Source organism: Vanacampus margaritifer, chromosome 11 (assembly GCF_051991255.1).
Source record: "Vanacampus margaritifer isolate UIUO_Vmar chromosome 11, RoL_Vmar_1.0, whole genome shotgun sequence".
NCBI lineage: Eukaryota > Metazoa > Chordata > Actinopteri > Syngnathiformes > Syngnathidae > Vanacampus > Vanacampus margaritifer.
In genome coordinates, this window is record NC_135442.1 from 4,873,619 (window position 1) to 4,897,961 (window position 24,343).

The 24,343-nt window shown below is 39.6% G+C and overlaps 2 protein-coding genes across 5 annotated transcripts in view; one reads left to right on the top strand and one right to left on the bottom strand.

The window, feature by feature from the left end:
• Positions 1–627: 627 nt before the first annotated feature.
• Positions 628–24,343, bottom strand: part of rprma (reprimo, TP53 dependent G2 arrest mediator candidate a) — a 74,005-nt gene continuing 50,289 nt past the window's right edge. The window contains exons 3-4 of the mRNA XM_077579473.1: positions 12,972–13,043; positions 628–1,484 (exon numbers count right to left, since the gene is read on the bottom strand). Of these exons, the coding sequence (XP_077435599.1) occupies positions 946–1,254 (309 nt within the window). The 5' untranslated portion in view covers positions 1,255–1,484; positions 12,972–13,043 and the 3' untranslated portion in view covers positions 628–945. The remainder of the gene's footprint in view (positions 1,485–12,971; positions 13,044–24,343) is intronic.
• The window catches only part of galnt13 (polypeptide N-acetylgalactosaminyltransferase 13), a 28,387-nt gene continuing 7,753 nt past the window's right edge, over positions 3,710–24,343 (top strand). For 2 of the 4 annotated variants that reach the window (XM_077579468.1, XM_077579467.1), the window contains exons 1-11: positions 3,711–4,092; positions 5,964–6,226; positions 9,161–9,329; positions 11,843–12,009; positions 12,154–12,361; positions 13,241–13,411; positions 13,771–13,888; positions 15,566–15,746; positions 17,787–17,926; positions 19,090–19,188; positions 19,439–19,573. In XM_077579468.1, coding sequence (XP_077435594.1) covers positions 6,085–6,226; positions 9,161–9,329; positions 11,843–12,009; positions 12,154–12,361; positions 13,241–13,411; positions 13,771–13,888; positions 15,566–15,746; positions 17,787–17,926; positions 19,090–19,188; positions 19,439–19,573 — 1,530 coding nt within the window. In that variant the 5' untranslated portion in view covers positions 3,711–4,092; positions 5,964–6,084. Of the gene's footprint in view, positions 4,093–5,963; positions 6,227–9,160; positions 9,330–11,842; positions 12,010–12,153; positions 12,362–13,240; positions 13,412–13,770; positions 13,889–15,565; positions 15,747–17,786; positions 17,927–19,089; positions 19,189–19,438; positions 19,574–19,687; positions 19,774–24,343 lie in introns of all 4 variants that reach the window. The other 2 variants (XM_077579469.1, XM_077579466.1) reach the window with 2 other exon arrangements.

The following is a 24,343-nucleotide window of genomic DNA, read 5'->3' on the forward strand; positions in this document are numbered from 1 at the left end:
GAGCCCCAGAGGGGGAAAAAAATGGACTTTCTTACTCCGCTTCAAAATTAAGCTCATCATTCACTGATTCATTTTTCTGTGAAAAATAATGTGAACATTTTTAAGTGTCATTAAAGCACGAAAATATAAAAAATAAATGATAAGAATGCTGGCATAAATAAAAGGCAAGCCCAGATTTTTATACTTTAGTATACCACTACTATAGTACTTTATGCACAATTTGAAAAATTTGAAAAAAACATCTGCTTTAAAAGCGATCATGCAATAAAACACTTGTTGCTATCCAGTGACACGCACGCATGCTCCTCAATTTGGTTAATTTTCAATTTTAAACAAAAGTCAGCATTTATTTAATGTACAAAAAAAAAGTAGTAGTGCTTCCACATTATTAAAATAAAAAAATACAACAAATGGACAGATGCATGTTTTTTTCATTGAATAGTGATATCAATGACTTCACACATTTTGGATTTTTTCGATATTATGAACATGTATGCTGTGTAGCTCAAAGGCGAAATGAGCTACTGGAGATGCACCGAATAAAATCGAAAGGCCTTCTAGGACATGAATAAAAAACGGAATGAGCAGCCATCTAACATAAAAAAAATGGATAGAACCGGGAGGGGAGTCTTTAGTGACAGAGTGAATTTATTCCAATTAAGCAGATGCATTGCACTTTCACACGCTTGTGCTCATTGTATGCAAAAACACATACAGTACATATTTACATGATGCTCCTTTGCCATCAATATATCAAATGATATATAACAAGGACTGTAACTACAGTGACATTACAACAGTGAATACTGTAATAAACAAATAGGCCTCTTTAAAAAAAAAAAAAGGACCCACAGGAGTTACCAGTTTTTACCTCCCGGGTTAATCTCATTGCGCACGGACACAGGTCCCAACTCCCGAGTCCCGGTTCAGGTCCGGAGATCGAAGTCAGTAGGCTCCAACAATGACCGCCTCGACCTCTTTGGACGGCCTCCTGTCGGTCACCAAGAAGTTGATCATGCCCTCCGACTTGATGAGCAGGTTGCAGCCCAGGAAGAAGATGCCGAAGACCACGGTGAGGGACAGCACGCACATGACGGCGATCTGAACCACCCGCATGACGAACAGGCTCCTCTCGTCCGGGGAGGCGGCCGCCAAGCCTTCGTCGGTCACCACCGACGACAGGTTGCAGCACAGCATGCCTTCTGTCCGGTTGAACAAGCCGCCCTCCGTGTGGTTGAAGCCGGTGGCGTTCATGGCCACTTTTGGATTCTCCTCTCTGTCAAAGCGATTCAACTTTCCAACTTGAAGGTGATGTGTTGAAGGTTGACCCCGAGTGATGAGGATGACGAGGAAGGGACTTGGAGAAGTTCACACAGAGGTCTTCTGCTGGACTTCAACACTCTGCTCCGCCTTTGCATGTCGTGTGGTCTCCCTCGCAGTTCGGAAGCACAATGGATCACCGGAGAGAGGGAGCAAGAGACGTTCTACTCATGCAGCGCACACACACACGTACACACACAAACAGGCTGCCTGCCTTTAAAACAGACTTAGACGTGGGACAACATAGCAAGAGCGCCCCCATGAGGCCAGACTGATGCATGAACTCACATTTTGTCAAGTGCGGCTTTCCTATGTACAGTACTGTCTTGAAAACTGGATTTTGACTGATTTTGCAAGGCCCACAGAATATTGTGTTCTATTGCCCCAAAAAAACATGGAACCTACCAAAAGAAAAATTCGAGTCTCTTCTTTCATCAGGAAAAAAAGTATATTTCTATCTGTTTCCGTTTTGCAGCAATTAGCATTAGAATCGAGCTAATTTTCATCATTTTTCACAAATCTGTTGAAAACAGTGGGGGAAAGAGCTTGTTTTCAACGTGGCCCGGGTTGATCTCTTATACTCTGCTGCCATCTGCTGGCCCTTTTTGTAATAACTACCACTGCTTCAAGCATTATCTTCTGTTCAGAGGCTGCATCATACCCTTCTGTATGCTCCAAGCATAAAAAAAACAAACTTAAAAAACGTACAAATACATCTTTGAGACCATGGTAATGTTTTAAATTGAACATATTTATACGTTTTTGGGTGCAAAGGAGTTCAAGGAACAGTTAGCAATTGTGACATAGTAGTAAATGATCTTATGCCTCTAATATGATCCGGGAGAAACCACTGCACTCATGGAAAAACAACCAATTAGAGACAGAAGACCTTTGTGGGAATTTGTTGTGTACTCACGACGAGCACACCAGTGGCCTCTTGCTGACCTGCTACCTCGTTAAACTTATTCGTAGAGTTTTACTATATCGATCCAAAGTTGTTGTTTTTTGCATGGCCGCAGGGGTGCAAAGCCATGTTGTCATGGTGACTGCAATTATAAACAGTTGCAAATAGGAGTCAGTGTTAGCGTAAAACCGAAAAAAAAGTTTCTGCTCGAAAGCAAAAAGCAAAACGAAAATGACAAGAAAAGCCTACTAGAACATCTGAAATGTATTTGGGGTTCGTCAAAAGCACTTTAAATGATGGCAGGTGTGTGCTGACTTCTATTTAACATGAGCTTGAATGTGATTGGTTGATTCCGAGAACAACCACATTCCCAGTTATGACAGTGTGAACACTAGTGCAAACATTATTTCCGTTCTTTTTTACCTCCCTTCTTCAGAATATTTAAAAAAATGGTTTCAATTGCGATGTATCAGTAGAAAGTTGTGAAATTATTTATTTTGGTTTCTTGATTGAGATCACAAAAACCTGCCACTTGAACAGGGGTGTGTAGACTTTTTTTCTCCCAATATATTTTGGATTCAGAACTATGGGTAAAAGCTGGATAAAACTGACTCATAGCTTTGGAAATGACAGCAAATGTTGTTTAAAAAGATTTGATCAAGTTAGGGAGTCAAGTTTGGGGAAACATTATTCTGCATTCAGAATGAAATTCTGCACCCAGATGAAACATTCACTTATGGATTTTGCAGTTAGTTGTCAGAAATATGGCTGTCTTTTACTCTCCCTCCGTGTAAATCAAATGGGTGTGATTATTAAGCGGAAAGGTGCAGCCTTGTACTGTATGATCCCAAACAGTTAAACATCAAAAGTAGTGATAATACAAAGGAGCTCCAGTCCAGTTCTGTTTACAATTAGGACATGTTTTGGTGCCATCTAGTGGATGTTTGGAAACTAGTCTCTGGATATGAAGGGTTCATGAGTCAAATGTATGTTTGGAATACAGTGTATTTCAAATAAAATAATCAAAATATGAGGCAGTGCCTCTAACAGTAACCTACTACAAACAAACAAACTAACAAACACAAAGGCAGAATCAGAAGCTCCAGTCAAGATGATTTTTACGAGTAGATGGGAGCAATGTTCAATATGACCACCAGGAAACACAAATTTGATGGACATTGTATTAATTTAATTTAACATTATGTGTGTTACTGGCTGCAGAACATCATAATGCTGTTTTATACGAGTTTAACTGCCTCTTTTATGTAACCAAAATATTAGGAACAATCTTCAGTATGACACAGTACAAATGTACATTATAAGAAATATTGTTAAATAAACAACTCTTGGTGAACATGTTGTAGTATAACCACTGTTATGTGTACGTAGTTTGTTTTGGACAGAAACGATCATTAACGCATGGATGGACGAAGAAATGGAAGCCCCGCCTCTCCGAGAGGATTGCCGAGACTGACGTCGCTCTCGGCCAATCGCAGACGAGACACGGAGACATTAGCAGGTCGATGTCGAGCTTGTTATTAGATTGCAACGAATCTCTTCTTTCCCGTTCTCTGCGCCCAGCGTTCCAGTCGCAGCAGGTCTAGACATGCGCCCTCGTGTCTAGACCAGTTTTTGCACAAATATACCCCTCAACGAACCGGCTGCAGAAGGAGGGAACGAATGCGCTGCGGCGAGATAAGGAGCCCGAGCAGGTACCGCGATGATGAGGAGCGCCTCACCGGAGCGACGACATCACACCGGTTTGTTTACTATGTGCTGAGACGGACAGCAACTTGGTGTGCTTTTGGCACGCCGCGGCAGGATTCATTCATTGCCAATACATGCGGGCGCTGACGACTCCTTACGAGGTAACTGTAGAGGGCCTGTATAGATTTTGAACAATATTATTTTAGTGGTGACGCGTGCAAACGTTTCTTTCCGTTGAGGCAATTCCTTCACGTTGCACCATGTCTGTACAGAGCATGCGACGGTCGGTCGGTAGTCTGACATTATATTATTATTATTTTTATTTTTTTTATTTTTTTTTGGGGGGGGGGGAGGGGCGGTGCATTGCGCAGTGAATACGCCATGCACAAGCCTGACTGTCAATGTGAATGCGTTATTCATCAAATGTATTTTTTAAGAGTGGGGCGGATGATTATAAAAGAAGCTTCCCTCTATTTGCTTAATGGACTTAATGGGATCTGCTCCATAATCCCCCCCCCCCTCTTCTTTCCTGGCAGGGCGGGTACACTTTGCTATGTTTTTTTTTTCTCTCTCTCCAAATATTAGTGCCAATATGATAATGCATTGTCTGGTCGTTGGATAATCGAAGTTGAGGAAGATGATTGTGCTTCCTCACCCGCGCTAATGCATGAGAAACATCTCAATGTTTGCCCTTTTAAATAAATAGTGGCCAGAGCTAAATAACTTTGACTGAGCAAGTTCAGGACACTTTTTAACTGAGGAAGAGGGTTTGAATGTTTTATTCTTTGAGAATTTGAGTCCAATTCTAGCCCATCAATCCACTTTTTTATTTGTTTTACGCTTAAAAGAATGAAGAAGAATACGGGAACTTTTAAAGTTGCGTGATTATACCCATGATATCTTGATAATAATTTAGCAATGTTACAAATAGGGGATGGGTGAAAATGATTAATTTATGAATTGGTCAATGGTGTGGAATTGATTGGGTAAACCTGCCTTGGAAAATTGAGTTCATTGCCAAACCCCCCAATCATATTTGACAACAATAGCCGTTTACTAGGGGTGTGAATTGCCTCGTACCTGGCGATTCAATTGGGTCCCGATTCAATTCGATACCGATTAATCCCGATACGAATCTATAAAGTGATTGTTGCGATTTTTTTAAAAACTCAAATTTTGAAAATACTAATCAGTAAACTTGTACATGTACACTGTAAGATTTGTATGAAAATGTATTTATCTGAAAATTTCGGTTGCAGTCTGTTTCATGTTTGAACAGCACTGAAATAAAAATATTAAGGCTTAATGTTCCATTAATATAACATTCTTCCATGCTTAACGTGTGAATCCTAACCCTAAGTAAGATGTTTTGTTCAATAAAAAATTGATGTTTAAAAATCAATTCGGCCGCATATCGAATCGATTCGAGATTTGCGCGCTGTAATATTGCGATATGTTGCCGAATTGATTTTTTTTCTTTTTTCACCCCTACCGTTTACGGTCAAAAGTTGGAATTTGTGTGCCAAAGTGAATGTCATAAATGAGAAAAAACTCAGTGACAGCATAGATGATGTCCAAAATCATTTCTCTGGTAAAAATGCACTAATAAACTCAGTTTTGGATATTTAGCTAGCTAGCTACTAAGTGTTGTACTTATTACTGGGGTGGCACAGCATCATCCGAAGAGCGGTACCAATGACACCCCCCCACCACCCCCCTTCCTCCTTTACTTCAAATTGTCTGCATAGTTTGGTATTCATCAACATGTGGAGCAGATGGCGTGAGATTGAAACACATGGTCGCCAACATCAGCAAAAGTGTGATCAAAAGATTAAACGTATCGCTTTGGAATGAAAAGGGGTGTGAAAGTAGGACACTGGTGCCAGCTCCTATGATGGGCAATGGCTGAACAAAACATTTGCAGCAGCAGCTAACATTTCATTTGAATGCATGCTCACACAAGCCGATATTGATTCAAGTCCACAACTGGGAAGCGCCGATCATTCAGACTTGTTTTGCGTCTCTCCCGCAGCACGATGCCTGCGCTTCAAAGCTCCTCAAATCCTCACGCCATCTTCAGACGTCCGACACCGTACCGGCGCACCGAGCTTTCTTGAGCGCTTGGGCTGGCTGGCGGGCATCCAGACGATTTGATGCGCCGCTTTGTCTACTGCAAGGTGGTCTTGACCACCTCTTTGGTTTGGGTGCTGGTGGACGTCTTCCTGTTGCTGTATTTCAGCGAATGTAACAAATGTGACGACAGGAAGGACCGCTCGCTACTTCCCGCCCTCCGCGGTGAGTCTGACGTGTTCAGTGGCTAAATAGTCTGTCGCCTGTCTGTCTGGTTTCTTAACTCATTCGCTGCCATTGACGGCTATAAACGTCAAAAATTCATTTGAACTATTTCTATTAGTTTAACATTTTTCCCACTTTTGTTACCAAAAGTTGTTTAAAAAAACTATAAATAAATAAATAAAACTTTTATTGTACATTTAGAACAGATATAAAATTTGTGATTAATTGTGCGTTAACTAGTGAAGTCATGCGATTAGTTACAATAAAAAAAAAAAAACACCTGAAGCCCCAAATTTTTAATAATCTTTTCTTTTCTTTTTCTTTTTTAAACAATTCACTGCCAATGTTGGCTATAAAAGTCAAAAATTCATTTTTAACTATTTATATTATTTTAACATTGTTTTCACTTTTGTTAACAAGAGTATGAAAACCTTTTTTTTCTTTGTACATTTAGAACAGATATACAATTTGTGATTAATCGTGAGTTAACTAGTGAAGTCATGCGATTAATTACGACTACAAAAATTTAAACCTATGAAAACCTAGACTTAAAAAATATTATTATTTTTTTAATTTAATTTAATTTTTAAAGAAAGGTTATTGAAAATTTGGGGTGTCAGGCAATTAAAATTTCGAAATCGCATGACTTCAAGAGTTAACTCACGATTAATCACAAATTTTAGATCTGTTCTAAATGTACAATAATTTTCTTCTAGGTTTTCATACTCTTGTTAACAAAAGTGGGAAAAAAGTTAAACTAATAGAAATAGTTCAAATGAATTTTTGACGTCTATAGCCGTCAAAAGTTAATTTTAACTATTTCTATTAGTTTAACTTTTTTTTCTCCCACTTTTGTTAACAAGAGTATGAAAACTTAGACTTAAAAAATATTATTATTTTTTTAATTTTATTTTATTTTTAAAGAAAAGTTATTGAAAATTTGGGGTGTCAGGCGATTAAAATTTGTAATTGTAATTAATCGCATGACTTCAAGAGTTAACTCACGATTAATCACAAATTTTATATCTGTTCTAAATGTACAATAATTTTCTTCTTGGTTTTCATATTCTTGTTAACAAAAGTGGGAAAAAAAGTTAAACTAATAGAAATAGTTCAAATGAATTTTTGACGTCTATAGCCGTCAATGGCAGTGAATGATTTAAAAGGGCAAAAAAATGGACCCCCACAGGATTCTGTTCAGAATGAAGTAGATCGACAATACCAGATCAGTCTCAAATCACTCCTAGTGGTCATCTTGGCAGGAATGGGAAAGCAAACTGCCACATTTGCCAAACCCGGGCCCCTAATTCCAAACTTTGTCCGCAGCAAAGCCCAAGTCAAGCCCTTCTCCGCTGCCGTTTTAATACCGCACTCTTTCTTTGTGTTTTGGGCATCTTAGGCAGTTCATTTCCTCACATGCCCTCCACTAAGCTGATTTCTAAGCTGCTTTTAAGGTTAGACTGAGGCAGAGCTGCCAGCTACTGACACTAATTATGATTCAAATGTGTGGGAACATCAAGTTGTTTTGCTTGCAACGCGTACAGAAGTATCATTTATCGTCTTGCACAGGTTGCGGTTTTTATGTCCGCTGCTACCCGAGTAATAAAAACTTGTATCGCTGAAGTTGAATAATCTTGAAGTAGTAAAAAAAAAAAAAAAAGTGCACTGTGATGAATGAAAGTACATTTGAATGAAAACCCTTTATCATGAGGCTGCAGACAGAACCAGCCCTAGAGATGATGTTAGTTTAAATTCATATAGACAATGAATGTCTTGACTTTGCTTTAAAAAAAAAAAAAAAAAAAGAGAGAGAAAGAGAAGTGTATCTGAAGATATTTTTAGGTGAGGACTGTCAGCTCTCAAATTGAAATTTGTTCACATGCGGTGATGTCCATAAAGGAAATCACTTGAGGTTAACAATCAGCTGACACCCGCGCATTAACATTTGCAGGGGGTCGAGGAGAATCCTCTTAACCTGCGGCCAAAAAGCTAATGTGAGCTGCGTGGCCCCCTTCATTGCAAACACCGCCTGTGCTCTAAGAGATTATTAGAGAGAGCTAGAGTGTCGTCATTAATCCGTGGGATTTATTTACATTGGGCTTTACAGCGATTTGGCTGTGAGAGGAACTGCGGGCAACAAAGCGTCCTGCAAGGGACTGAACTTGCCTTTGTTGCTGGCGCGTCCTTTTGCACCAAAGCACTACCGATATCCATTTGAACCAAAACAGGCCCCTTATTCAAATGTGTATCTGACCTATTTATATTCATTATTGTCTGAAAAACACCCAGTTTAAATCTTGAAGCAACAAATGAAATTTTTACAAATGAATGAAATAAGTGATCATATTTGAGTGACTAATTGATAATGATTTTTATTTTATTTTTTTATTTTTAAAGTTGTAGCCAGTAAGTGTTGTCTATTTGAGAATGTATCCGTTTGTTTCATACATATTTACTAAGGGTGTGCCAAAAAATTGATTCTCATTTAGTACGATTCAGAATCGATTTTAAATGTCCCCAAATCGATTTTATTTAAATTATATTATAATGTCTTCCCTTTTTTTGTGTGTGCCTTTATTGGGAGCGCTGTTCATGTTGTACCCGATTTGGCCACTTAGGGGCAGTGTGGTTCCACGCGGTCTGATACACTGTTAAGTTGTAGCCACATTAGAGAGTAGAAGTCACAATCAAGTTATTCCAATAAAAGTTGTTTTTTTTTGCAGCGTGGAGCCGCTCTTTTGAGTGATAAAAGTGCCGCGAGTGGCGCGCCAATTAGCATTAGCGAGTCAGACTGGAGTAGATCATTACGATTCCTTGAACATCTAGCGTTCTTAATCGAAAATCGATTCTGAATCGATTCGCACACCCCAAAATCGGAATCGAATCGTGAGACATTCAAAGATTCCCACCCCTAACGTTTACGTTGCGTTTCAGCCGTGATATCTCGTAGCCACGAGGGTCCCGGTGAGATGGGCAAGTCCGTGAACATCCCCAAGGAGGAGCACGAGAAAATGAAGGAGCTGTTTAAGATAAACCAGTTCAACCTGATGGCCAGCGATATGATTGCTCTCAACAGGAGTTTGCCGGATGTCCGTTTGGACGGGTGCGTGACATGTTTGTTGCTTTGTCATCTATTAATAATGCGTATATGAAGTATGGCGTAATAGTGCATCTTAAGTAAATATAGTGCATTAAAATCACATTATGTTTTAATGAGCAGAGTCAATTTAAGAATAAATCCCACTATGAATTCACTTTTCATTTGTCTAGACAGCCATTTCATGTAAAGTCAATGAGTTCGATCCAAAACTGTCAACGTGTCGTCCCGGTGAAGCAATCGCTCACAGGAAAACGGCCAAACGGCATTTATAGAGCACGCCAACTCTATCTGTGATTGTCCATCGAAGAAAGGGACGCTGGACTGTCTCGTCCAGGCTGGTCACAGAAGCGTTCCCAGGTCAAAAGTCGTAGGTCTGCCCAAAGGTCTCTTCCAAGTTGGACAGGAACGGAATATCTCACCACACTCCAAAAAGTGTCCGTCCTGGATGACCAAGCGCTTCACGCTATTTTCAAGGGAGAGCACTTTCCTTTTTCAAAATCGACCCCCTCTGAACTTTTTTTTGCGAATTTTGGGCCCTTTTTCGAATTTCTAGCGTTTCCATTCAGTTCTCGTTCCGCAATTCTTGAAAATTCGAGTCAAGCGTTTTGGGCACCATATGGCGTAGCAACAGCGCTACATAAAAAGCAGTCCATTTACCATTTGACAAACAAATGTCTTAGAAAAGCAATTACTTCTGTCCCTTTGTTCATGTCCATTCAAAAGGCACTTGAGCATTTCCTGAGAATTCAACCCGCATCAAATGTGACATTACATACAATCATCTATTGTTGCTAAGATTAATGTCACCAACGTGTGTATCATTCCAATTGGCCCAGCACTTTCATTTCAAACAATTCCCGCAGTCTGCCTCTGTGAGAAGAAGGCCGCACACCTTTACATCGCTGTCCAGGTCATCATTTTTTTGCACGCAAAGTGTAAAAGACAGCTACTGTATCCTGCTCCGAGTATAAATATTATAAAAGCTTGTCATTTCTCCAGCAGCTGCGTGCTGAACACAGCAAAAAAAGCGACAGGATTTCTGAATGGCAATCACGCTTTTGTGCCGGAGGGCAACCTCCTGGCCCAGTTGTGTCACTCACTCGTGTCACTCGGAATAGACGGGATTGAAGTAGCGATGCGGTCTGCTCTGCTGACTTCTTTCGCCCCCCCCCCCCGCCTGTCCACACTCATCAGGTATTCAAGCATCATCCGCTTGGGTGTCATTGTGCGTTCAACCTCAATTGTCAGCACTGATGGACAACCACGCGGGCGAGCGGAGGACGAGTTTGTGCCAATGTCAACATTGGTTTTGCGGTTTGCACTTTCTTCCCGCGACGTCAGTTCAGAAATCTCAAATTGGGTATCTTGAATAGCAGCGACGTACCTTCTTCACATGGTGTCCTAACTTTGCATGTTTCCAGAATCTGTTTCATTTTATCCTAACCAACATAAAAGTATGATAGTGACTTTACGAACCCGTTCCTTTTCAAAAGAAAATTTGTTACTTGTGTACCATTTACTGTCTTACGGAAGCGTATTGCATTCACTTGAAAAAAAAAAGTCCTGTTTTTCTGACAATTTTTGGGGGGGGGAGCTTTGTTTTTTTGAGTAATTTTTTTCTGTTTAAAAAAAAAAAATCCCTCTTTTTTTCGGAATATTTTTTCGAGTAATTTTTTCCCTGTTTTATAAAATAATTATTTTTCTGTTTTTCCTGAATATTTTTTTAAAAAAAGGGTTTTCCCTCAGAGATTAGAGAACAAACCACAATACAGTATACATTATACATTCATTCCTTTATTGAGAGCCAGTAAGTAAACATGACCATCTTATTGCATATGGAGGTATGCGGGAAAGTGTCCGCTTCCGCTAATTAGCGAGTCTGCAACAAGTCACATGAAGTTAACTCTTTGACTGCCAAAAACGTTAAATAACGTTTAGTAAAATCCTAGGGAGGAGTGCCAGAGACGTTAAAAGACGTTTGTTTCAAAACAGAGGTGAAATTAACCATTTTCTATTGTTGATTACTGAAAAACGGAATAAGGTAGAAACAAACTTTTTTTTCTGATGAAAGATGAGAGTACAATCTTTCATTTGGTAGTATGTGTGTTTCCATAGTCCAAACACATAATTTTCTGTGGACCTTGAAAGATCAGTCAAAATGCTTAAATCGGCTGTCACCCACGGCATCCCTTTTCTGAAAACGTCTGGCAGTCAAAGAGTTAAGAGGCAAATTTTTTTTTTAAAAATACTCCAGAACACCAGCTCTGTTTTTCAAAATATTTCCCCCCCCTTTTTTTTGGAATATTTTTTTTTCAGTTTTTTTTTTTTTTATTTCCCCCCAAAAAATTCAGACTCTTTTTCTGAATTTTTTTTGACAGAAAAAAAAATTCAGTAAAACAAAAAATATTCAGAAAAACAGAAAATGAAAAAAAAAAATACTCAAAAAGTGAACGCAATACGCTTTCGTACTGTCTTCTTTGTTTTCATGTTTTTTTTTTTATTGGCTGCTCCACCAGCTGCAAGACCAAGGTCTACCCAGACTACTTGCCAAACACCAGCATCGTCATCGTGTTCCACAACGAGGCATGGAGCACATTGCTGCGGACAGTCCACAGTGTCATCAATCGCTCTCCCAGACACTTAATCGTGGAAATTGTGCTCGTGGATGACTTCAGCGAGCGAGGTGAGTGAATGACACAAGAAGGGACCAATCGCATTAACAACGCAACGACACTTACCTCCATTAAGGGTTTTACTCTAATGGTATTATTCTCTTAAAGGAAGAAGTATTTACTTTTGACTGAACAACAGCCTCGTTGTCTTTCAGACTTCTTAGGGAAAAAACTGGAGGACTATGTTCGGACCCTTGAAGTGCCAGTGAAGATCCTGAGGATGGAGCAACGTTCAGGCCTCATCCGAGCCAGATTAAGAGGGGCAGCGGCCACCAAAGGTCGGGTCATCACTTTCCTGGACGCCCACTGTGAGTGCACTGTGGGATGGCTGGAACCCTTGCTGGCCCGCATCAAAGAGGACAGGTGGGAGGCGTATTGACTTTCTCATATTGATCAATTGATCCTAATGATACAGCCTTGTGATCAGTGCGTCTTCAGTTCCTAATTTACTTCAGTTGCTGGTTGAGAAGAAATGGTTATTAACTCGTTCACTGCCATTGACGGCTATAGACGTCAAAAATTCATTTGAACTATTTTGCTAAAAAAAGGTGCACCCAAAGTAAGTTTGAAGCTGTCCTTGAACCATTTGGAGTATCAGCATAGTTATTTTTTTCAGATATTACTTATCCGCGCAATAAGGGGTAGATAAATAAATAAATCATTTAACCAGGTACTGCCTCCACAACATTTAATTTGGAATTTAATGTTTGTGGTGTTTTTTAATTTTTTTTTCATCATGTCCTTGATATTTAAGAAGAATTGGGAAAAATAGAAATTGAATCGAACTAAACTCTTGTGAATCGAAATCGAACCGATTGAGGAAATTAGAATCGATACCCAGCCCTACAAATTGTACAATTTTAGGAATTTGAATCTTGAATTCTAACTCACACTGTAAGAGGTAATCACCAATGGCAGAAAGTCAAAGCCAATGTAAAAAAAACAAAAAAACAAAAACAAAAAAAAACCTCACCTCAAGATCCACGACTCGATTGCTCGCCGTCAATGCTGTTCTGTAGGCGTCAGAAGAGTTCGTTTCAAACAGCTGAAAGAAGAAATCAAGAATTGCGATCAGAAAGATTGTCAGCCAGGGCATCCCAAAAGAAGCCATGCATCGAAAGGGGGAAATTGTCATCTCCACAGAGAAAGGCTGAAGCTGAGATTCAAAACTTCACTTGCTGCGAGTCACTTTTAGCCTAACGCTGACTTATATTGTATTGTTTGGTTGCTATTGTCAACCAGGACAGCAGTTGTGTGCCCCATCATCGACGTTATCAGCGATGAGACCTTTGAATACATGGCGGGCTCAGACATGACCTACGGCGGGTTCAACTGGAAGTTGAATTTCCGCTGGTACCCCGTTCCCCAGCGGGAGATGGATCGACGCAAGGGTGACCGAACACTTCCTGTCAGGTACGCAAAATATCTCATTTGAAGTGCGGCTGAATTCCCTCTTGAGTAACAATGGTTTGATGTGAGCCAGAGAGGAAGTCAGTTGTGTGTTACACAACAGAAAAGACACGGACAGTTAATTTCATCACAATAACACTTGGCGTGTTGACAGAAATAGATCCTTTTCATCTGCATATCTCACCATCAAAGATTGTTATTGTAGTTGCATTCCTAATTGAGTAGAACAAATTCATTATGTAAGATTTGGTTTCCATTTGTTCAACAGTTTGGGTTGTCCTGTGAAATTTCCTGGCAAGCAAGAATACAAAAATAGATATGATGCTAGGCTGTTGTCCAACTGTATTGTGGGTTTCCTTCAGGACTCCCACCATGGCAGGGGGGCTGTTCTCCATAGACAAAACATATTTTGAAGAAATAGGAAGCTACGATCCGGGGATGGATATCTGGGGTGGAGAGAACCTGGAGATGTCTTTCAGAGTGAGTGACAACACTTTTTTTTTTTCAACACCCATTTGTGGTATAGTGGGAAAAAACATTTGTCTCTTCCAATTATTTGTGGTACTTTTTTTTTGCTTCTGCCTCGGCCATTTGTTTAACTCGCTGACACTGAATGTAAATGAAAGCCCATCTTCTGGCTTTTTAAGCAGACTACATAAAAACGCCATTGGTCTCGCCTTTTTGTTGCCGTGCCCCGTTTCCAATCGATTCTGTTAAGTGGGAGTCGGGGAAAAAAGTGGAAAGAAAACTTGGCAGAACCTTCTAAGAATTTATGGGAGTTCCTCCATTACGGCTGCGCTGATGGTACTCGGCAACATCTTGGACGTATTTAACGAGCGTCTCAATCATGAGGAGATGGACTTTTCCCTCCAAATGGAAGAGATTAGCCTCTCGCAGACCTCTCCGTCTCCATGGCGACGGTTCATCCTTGTCACGGAGAGTCGTTTTTTAATTATTGATGAAAATATTTTACGAGAAGGTAAAATGTATCATTGGTCATTTTATATACTGGCTGGTGATAAAAGAAAAAGAAAAAATCAATCTGATAAGAGGCTTGCTTTTAGTGTTGTCTGGCGGTTCAGCCAAGGATCACAGAGAAATTCAAGTGGTGTCGTTCAAACTTGATATATTAAAAGAGACGTGACAGAAGTTTCTTTGGCAACAATAGTCAAACAAAAAGAATACTGACACGGCTCAGCTCTTTTGTTCTTGACTTGAGGGGGCCAATTTTCCACTTGAGAACAGTACAACATGAAAATCATGTCACACTGAGTAGGCTACATCAGTCGAAATGAGAAATACTAACAAAAAAAAAATAAAAACGTAACAACGAGAATGAGGTTCTATGTTCTACAGTAGTTTCTGTGACTTGGCTTTAAAAGACAGGGCCTGGCCCTGTGAGTGACGTGGACGTCAGCGATTGCAAGTGTCGAGTTGGTTAGCTGTTGACTGGCTAGTAAACCCGTAAGCTAATCTGCGCGTTGAGTGACTCAACTTGAATTGTGGCCATCGGCTGCTTATTATATTATCTATTATTATCATTGTTTTCATCACGTTTGTTTGACATATGTTGACAATGACAAGGCAATATGATTTGACTAGTGATGGTAAGCCATATTTCTGTATGTTAGCTAAGTTAGCAATTTTGGTTGCGGTGCACATTTTACCGTATCTTCTTGTTAAGTGTGAAATTGTCCCAAACTTTGAACATTCCTTGTCTTTTATGGGCTAATTTATTTCTACATTATAGTAGTAGTAGTAGAGAGATTTTGCTTCAACCTTTTATAGTCGTTGAATTACGTTATTTGATTGATGGATTAATCGTTGCAGCCCCTAATAGCGTTAGCCTGCGTAAGCTAACATTAGCATGTACATTTATTCTTCTCACTTCCTGTTGTGTGGCCTCAAATGTTACAATTCTGTGATGACAGATTGGCCAATGAGCTAACAGTAATAGTTGGACCTACGAATAACTTACAAGTAGGCCTGCTTGCTGCTGTCGTTTTTCAGTAGCAAGTACAATCGTGTCGTTGAAAAAGGACCAAAATTCAGCGTGCGCTGGCCCTCTACCCAAACTGTTTAGGTCAACTTTAGACAAAAATTCCTGATTTTGTGCCAGAGCATTTGTGAACCTACACTATCCCTATGTCCGTTCAGATCTGGCAGTGCGGCGGCTCCTTGGAGATCGTCACGTGTTCCCATGTCGGCCATGTTTTCCGGAAGGCTACTCCTTACAGTTTCCCCGGAGGAACGGGTCAAGTCATCAACAAGAACAACAGGCGGCTGGCAGAAGTCTGGATGGATGATTTCAAAGATTTCTTCTATATCATATCACCAGGTGCACACCAGTATAGTCGCATAAAGCTACGTTTTGATCGAGTGTCAGAAAGGTATTTATTTAAACAATGTGTAAATATCTAAGTAAATCATTTTGGCTGTAGTTGTATAAATATATATTTTTTTAGAGGGCGGAGGGAATATTCCAAGTAAAAACATGCAAATTTGCCAATTTGCGAGAAAAAAAACTCAGAAATTTATGAGAAATACACGTCGCGTACTACTCGGATGTTTGTGTCAATCCTTTTCGGTCGGGTTTTCAAATAAGCAGATAGTGATGGCTTTAACCATATCACGTTAAGCATTCGCACTTTGAAGTGTTGCGTACTGCCAGCAACAAAGACGCGAAGGTTCACACGCTGAGGAGCAAGCATTTAAGTTAATTTGTTAAAATAAATATTTACTTTTATGTTTCCAGAATTATTATTTACACATTCATACATTTTTTAATTTTTTTTTCCCCAAGTAGCTAAATTGATGTGTCGAATCTGCTGCTCTCCGTCATTCACTTGCATTTACCTTAAGTATGCTAGCTTCTGATTGGTCAGTGTTTAGTCAGCTGATAGGGGATCAGGAAGTGTTGTCGCTCTAGCTGCCGTGTATGGCGAGTAAAGTTTCAATTAAGAATGAATCCATCTCCATCCTGCCTTTTCATTTTATAAACAGTGTTCTATTAACCATCAACAAATCCTCACATTAGACTATAGCTACGCTACGTGTATTTCTCGTAACTTTATAAAGTGGCAAATTTGCCGCTTTATAAACTTGCAAATTTACACGTTTTTTTCTTGCACTTCTTTTTATAAAGTGGCAAATTTGCAACATTATTAAATAGCAAAGTTTTTTCCTCTGAATATTGCCCCCGCCCTCTATAAAAAAAAAAAAATATATATTTATACGTGGCCCTAATACACCATCGTACTCTCAACACACAGAACCAGCCAGCCAATTTTACACTCTCATTCGCCGACACCCGCATCACTCACCAAGCCAGGCCCCCACCTTTTTAAAGCCATACACACTCAAATCCAGTAGAATGTGAGCATTGTGACCGAAAGCAGAAATAAAATACCAACACCTCACATACACCTTTACCAATTAACCGATGAGATAATCAATAGAATAATTGTTTCTAAAAATATTTGATAGCTGCATCCCAAAGGCAAGTTAACCAAACATGAAGTCAGGCCTCTCCTATAAACAACCATACTTGGCAGCAATGTCCGGCAAAACAAAGCTGATCCACTTATAGACCCACAAGAACAATCTGACCGTGCAGACAAGAGGCGCACCCCCCATCTGTCCACTCGCTAATGTGATTAGCCTCCAGCTAGTCTCCGCCGGAAATCTCCGCTTAAATGTTTTAGATACCGGCTGACCTTCGAGGGATCCTCACTAAATCGTCCGGATCTTAAAGTGCAAATTGCGACCTTTCTACTGCTTCCATGTGGGGGTGGCATGATGGATGAATGTTTCTGCACAGCGCGGCCCCCTCAATGGCTAACCCCTTCCAGTGGAGGCTTCAGTGGGGGGGGATGATGTGGGAATACCGTGTGTGAGTTTGCGAGCGGCGTCTCGTGACGCTATTAAAAGTACATCTCCTTCCTGGTCCCTGCGCTGCACTGGTGATTTTGCCATCAAAGGGGCTATTCATCATGTGCAACATGTGATGCTCGGAACAAACGCAGACCGCGCAAGAGGAAGGAAAAGAGAGGGATTGTGCAGCCAGGGGGGGCAAGGAAGAGAGCGGCCTTCATCGCTTTCATCGAAATTGATTTGGAATTTCATTTGACGTGATTAAAGTGTGCTGATGAATTTAAACGTTCATTCCAGCAATACTCCAAAACACCACTAGCTGACAGTATTGCCCTGTGCACATTCATTTCTTGTTCATTCTCAATTAGGGGTCTGTCGTTTATTTTTAAAGGGTCGTAGGTAGCCTGAAATGAATCAACTCACTTTACATGATTTCCCGTGGCTACAATTGTAGTTAGAGTTGAGAGTCAGCCAGCATCTCATAACGGACCGTGTCGACTTGCAGGGGTGATGCGCGTCAATTACGGGGACGTCTCCTCCCGCAAAGCCCTACGCGGAGCCTTGAAGTGCAGACCCTTCTCCTGGTATCTGGAGAACATCTACCCGGATTCCCAGATCCCCCGAAGATATTACTCGCTTGGTGAAGTATGAGCTTTTTTTTTTTTTTTTTTGGTCCTCTGATCTCCCGCGATGCCGCCGATACACCGCCTCGCTGTGCTCTGAATCACGTCTTTGCTTATTCTATTGCTTTGGGACAAATGGAATCTAAGGAGGGCTTAAAGAAACGAGATGCGTTCCAACATCCTCTGGTGTTTGACTTGTACGATAAACAAACAGTGGGAAGTACAGTAGGTATTGCTGCGAGCACATTTGCACAGAAATAATGTGCACGGTGAGTTGGTGATATCGTCCTTAGGCAAAGATGCTGCATAGTTTCGTTCTATTGTGTAGATGAAGTGCATTTTATACACTATCAAGACATGCATTAGCCGAGCTTTGTTGGAATAAAAAAAAAAAAAGGTGGCTGAGAAATTGACAGTTAAATGTAAGTGTCAATGTAACGACTACTACATGAGTATATGACGTAATTAACTGTAAAACTAAACGTCAGTGTCAGACATCAACCTTTAATCCACTAAGATTCCATACATTCTTACGGAAGCGTATTGTATTCACTTGAAAAAAAAAAGTCCTGTTTTTCTGACTAACTTTTTGGGGGAGCTTTGTTTTTTTCCCTGTTTTATAGAATATTTTTTTCCCTGTTTTTTTGAGTAATTTTTTTTTCTCTTTAAAAAAAATATATTTTCCTCTGTTTTAAATAATTATTTGCACCTTTTTTCAATTTTAAAATAATTAATTTAATACATTTTGTTACATCGAAAAGCAACTTGCAGAATTATAGTGTTTCAAATAATTTTATTTGTCTTAATAAGTTATACATTAATTTTGCCAAAATACAGTAAATAAATATTATATATATATATATATATATATATATATATATATATATATATATATATATATATATATATATTATAAATTCTGTTTGGTCCAAAAGAAACTTACATAATTATAGTGTTTCTATTTTTTGAAGTGGTCTTAATATTTTTAAATGCTTAAACATTTTCTTGTTTTGTACCCCCCACCCCCCCAAAAAAATAATCGTTTGAATAATCGTGATTTCAATTATTGCCAAAATAATCGTGATTATTATTTTTTCCATAATCGAGCAGCCCTACATCAAACAGTTATGTTGGTCTGAGCACAGATTCAACAATTATTTGTAACGATGTTTTTGATGTGGCCAGATCAGGAATGTTGAGACCAACCAATGTGTAGACAACATGGGCCGAAAGGAGAACGAGAAAGTTGGCTTCTTCAACTGCCACGGCATGGGTGGGAACCAGGTGAGGAAAAACCATTTGATAGGATAATCGGTGAAATTGTCGTTTCGAATAATATTTGATAGCTGCAGTTCGAGCCTTTCTCGACCCTAACACGTTTTTAGTATGTGGGAAGAATTTGTAATACTCTGAGAAAATCCACAAAAAGCATGCAAACACACAAAAATGCTCTAGCGCAAATGCGATATTAGGAGGCGCAATAAAAAAAAAAAAAAAGTGACAATGCTGATGCTTTTTGTGAACTTGATCTCAGGTCTTCTCTTACACGGCGGACAAAGAAATTCGGACGGACGACCTGTGTTTGGACGTCTCCCGCCTCAACGGGCCTGTCGTCATGCTCAAGTGTCACCACATGAAGGGCAATCAAATGTTTCAGTATGACGCTGAGGTAAGAAATTGGATCTTTTTCCTGCCTTGTCTGGACGTTGAAGAAAATATGCTTTCCTGGGGATTTGACCACCAGGTGGTGCTCAGTGTCAGTTTTTTTTAAATTATTTTTTAGCACACATTTCACTGGAGCAGCTGTTTTCTCCTATTGTGTTCTCTTTTTTCATCCAGTATATTGGCAAATGGGAATATGATTTTGAGGTAAGCAGTAGGATGCATCGCTTGAATGACATTTCCCCCATTCGTGCTAGTTTGTGAATCCTACTTAGTGACATAATTTGCCCTTTCGCACTGTGTGGAGTCTTGGTGGTCATTAGATTAGATCATTCGCATCGTCGTCAGTGCAAGCCTGTGCACTTTTTCGAATGAAGACAAATGTTTAGCACGCAGTGCTACTGTCGCGGTGATGCAACGCCTGCAATTTTAAATATACTGTGTGTTCTATAATCTTCTGTATAGTGCAATTTCAGAATTAATTTGATTTGGAATGATTTTTACATGTTAGAGTTATTATTATTAAAAAGTGTGTTGTTTAATATTTTTTTATTTTACTGCATTTGTGCATAAACAACAAGACTACAAAGTGGGTTGATTTCAATTCAACTGAGGCATTTTTTCCCCCTAAAAAATGTACTGTAATTAAAAACAAACAAACAATACAAACAACAAATTGACTGGATGTTTTTGCAGAAGTCTTAACTTTGATTTTGGTGAAATGAAATCTCCACGCTGAGGACAAAATATAGCAACTCTGCTACTGTTTGTGTCCCTCCTCCGCCACCTTCTCCCACTCTAAATCATATTGTAATCCATTTATTTGTTGTTCACTTGGAGACAGACGTATGACCTCAGCAAAGATCATAAACACCATCAGGTGTGTTTTGAATACAAAACAGACAAGATCAAACTAAGGAACAAAACTTGTTCAATGTTATGAAAGCGCTGTAGAGGACGTGTAGAAAAGTGTTTGCCGCCCATTTTACATCAGGAAGTCTCACAGCGTACCACCCAAGGTTATTTTAGAGAACGAAAACTAATGAGAAAACTAAAACAAAAATTCAAAAAACAATTTTGTTCGCAAAATAAAATAAAAATGAAAATGCTTTTAAAAAAAATGAAACCTGACTGAAACATTTACAAAGCTAACTAAAATTAACTGTGATTATAGCAAAAATGTCCTTGGTTTTAGTTTGGCAATTAATTTAATACATGAGCCTTTGGGGATGATTTTTAAATGTGATTTTAGGTATATTTATTTACAGAGATGGCAAATCCAGATCCAGAAAGTAAAAACCCTGCCAGAGAATGGCTTTAGCCCCTCGTACTAACTAGCTAGCTCCCTAGCAGGTAAACAAGCAACCGGGGAGCTAGCTAAGGAGCTAGCTAGCTAGCACCTGGGGCTAAAGCCAAACTGTGGCAGGGTTTTTACTTTCTGGATCTGGATTTGCCACCTCTATTTATTTAACCGGAATAAGGATGTTTGAAAGTGTGTCACACACAAGTGATGTCATCTAGCAGCAGCCAATGGGGTAGATGCCACAGACTTCCGGGTTTCACACATCAGCGCCGTTTCCGGCCACTGCTGTCCGCGTTCCAACATTCGCACCCCCACCCCTGCGCCCCCCAACTGTGCGCTCTCAGCTCCCTGAAATGCTTCGGACAACTGACACACAACACACTCGCACCCGTCAACGGGAACGCGCAACCGAGAGGCGCAAAGGCGGAAGCGCAAGCACTGGGACGCGGCCCACATGTCGCAAACCGGAAGCGGAAATAAAGCTGATGTGTGAAACCCGGAAGTCAGAAGTCCCGCCTCTTCCGTGGCATATACCCTAATCCCTCATTCAAAGGTGAATTAATCCACACCAGATGTTTGAATGAAGCTGGTGTGCTTATTCAAATATTTGTCACCTGTGCTATCGTTTTTACATTCTACTGTGTCCGTAAGATGCACTTTAAAGTAGGATACAGTTACAACCAGGGTTGGGAGGGTTACTTTTAAAATGTAATCCATTACAGTTACCTGCTAAAAAATGTATGCATGATAATTTTATATCTGTTATAAATATGCAATAAAAAAAATTCGAGGTTTTCATAAAAAATGAAATGAAATGATTTTTTTTTCAACTAATAGAAATAGTTCAAATGAATTTTTGACGTCTATAGTCGTCAATGGCAGTGAATAAGTTAATATAAAAAGGGAAATAATGCACATAAATGAAGACAACTGTTCTCTGTTGTATACAGCCGCAGGACTTCACCGCTCGCTAACTATTTATTTTTAGCCCACTTGTGCCCGGCAGTGGCTGGGGTCCTGGGTGGCTCCATTAACCATTTACTCGTCCCGCTCACAGGATCACCTGACTTTTCTCTCTTTGAATTCAATGAAATTCACAAAATGTACTTGTTTTCACCTTGGTGACTGATTTATCAGTCACATATTGTCTACGGTAGCTGTAAAATCTACGAGGGAGGGGTAGGGAGTGATGCGAATCCCTCAAGAACTTTGATATTTTGCACACCACAGGAGCAGAGACACAAAAGGTCCCTCAAGGACTTTGATTGATCAGACCAGACGTTGTGTCGAAGCGCTTTATCTTTGAAATGGCACTAGGAGGTATTAAATGTCCCTTGGAGTATTGAACAGCAGTTTGCTGACTATTTTGAGAGGCACGATTCCTGAGAGAACGCTGATATTTGTTGTGCAAATGGAGGAGGGCTATCATTTGACATAGAATGAATACGAGAACTCTTATTTTGGAGAAGGCACAAATCGTGCCTTTTAAAAATGTATTTATTTTTATTTATTTTTTTATTTTTTGAGAGAGAGAGCTTTTTTTTTCAAGAGAAACACAATTGCACATATAAGAATTCTCAACATGTTGTTAATCAGATAATTGATTTTCTAAAGAAAACATGAATTTAAAACTGTTCGTTGGTTTGACTGCGGAGATGGAAGAAAATAGTCTTGTTTCGACTTCCCTCAAACCATGAGCCTATTGATATTTCTCAGCCAATCGGGCTCCCTTAAGAATATTTAATCAATGGGATCACACATCTGAAGAAAACCTTTACATTTGAGTTGGTTCGAGAAGGTTGGCTTTTGGACCCCCACAGACATTTGCGCTGCCGCTGCCCATATTTTTCTGAGTTTTAACCGATATTTCTATCAAACGAAGAAAATGACTTCCAAGCAAAGTTTGCTGCTGTTGGGGCGACGTATACCTGTCTTTTGGACTGTGAAAGTGGGTCGAAGGGTGGCCTTTCCAGCAGAAAGGATAATGAGCAGCACCTTGATTGTAAGAATGCCCCGCAGCGTTCACCCTCCTGCTGTCACTCAACCACCAGCAGACGCATTACCTTCCAAATCTGGAATATCACGGCGGTTACGCACTCCCATCTGAATATCATGGTAGACTAAGTGCTGTTAATGTCATCTAAATGGGTCCAGTCTCCAGCTGATATGCTTTCAGCCATGTCCAAGACCCAAAGCATTTGAGCTCTTGGTAATTGACAAACTTGGAGCCGATGTGTGTCTGGGGGACATTCGGAATGACTTTGAGGTGACCCACTTGTAAGTGTAGTCTGGGCCAAGCTCCTTTTGAATCAAAGGGAAGCATCATCTCGAGTATTTCGATGACCAGGATTAGTCAACAGGAGTCAAAATCCTCATGGTCAAAATTAGTGATAGACCGATATGTTTTTTTTCAACTTTTAGTAGTCAAGCAGACCGATAACCGATATTCCAAGCCGATATTCATTTGCAGTAAAAAATAAAATATTTGCGTCAAAAAAACAAACAACAAAAAAAATCTTCTTTTTTTTTTTAAATATAAAGAATAGACAGCTGTGTTTAAAAAATAGAACAAAAATTGCCAAATTAAAAACTAAGCAAATAAATAGTTCCTGAAGGTTTTCTTTAAATAAAGTTTTCCAAAATGTCAACATCATTTCTTAATTTGTTAATTTAAAAAAATCAATAAATAAAAAGTGTAAAGAGTTCCCAGTGTCAGCATTATTTGTACAAAGTGGAAATTTAAATAAATCCATAAATGAAAAGTTCCCTGTATCTCACTGAGCGGCAAATGCATGCGAAATGTGAATACCACAACAAACTAGCTATCCCTTCTTACTACTGAATCAAAATCAAAGCATTTATCCAATATCAATTTGAATCAGATTGAAACCTAAAGAATCCAAATGAAAATGGAATGGTGAGGTTCTTAACAACACTCTAAGCCCTAATGGATCTTATTTCAAGCCCTGAGAAGAAAAACATACGGAAGCATATTGCTTTACAAGCAGAAAAGAAGAGTTGATGACCCAAACTATCTAAATGCCACAAAACTGCTTCATAACCATCCCACCTTTCTCTTTCCGTAAGATAAATAAAAAAATAAAATCAATCAAATGATTTCCCTTGAGCTGCGGCTGTATATGAAGGCGTAGCTTCATCCCTTGAGGTCTGTGACTTCCAAAGCTTATTTACAGCAAGCTTGCGTCCAACAGTTCAGTGCATACGATCATTTCCAAATAGCAATTCCATGACGCACCAATCCTTCCAATTAACCCCCGTAGGGTAAAGATTTGCATAAATAACACACATTAACTTCCAATGGCTGTGACCTTTGTGTTCTTTGACAAGAAAGCTATTAAAACGCTTTAAATACATTGAAATGTGTGGTCCATTAGTGAGGGTCTCATGTTGATTTGCATGTTTTTGCATACGGAATGTAAAAGATTTGGTGCAAGCGTTTTATTCCTGACAACA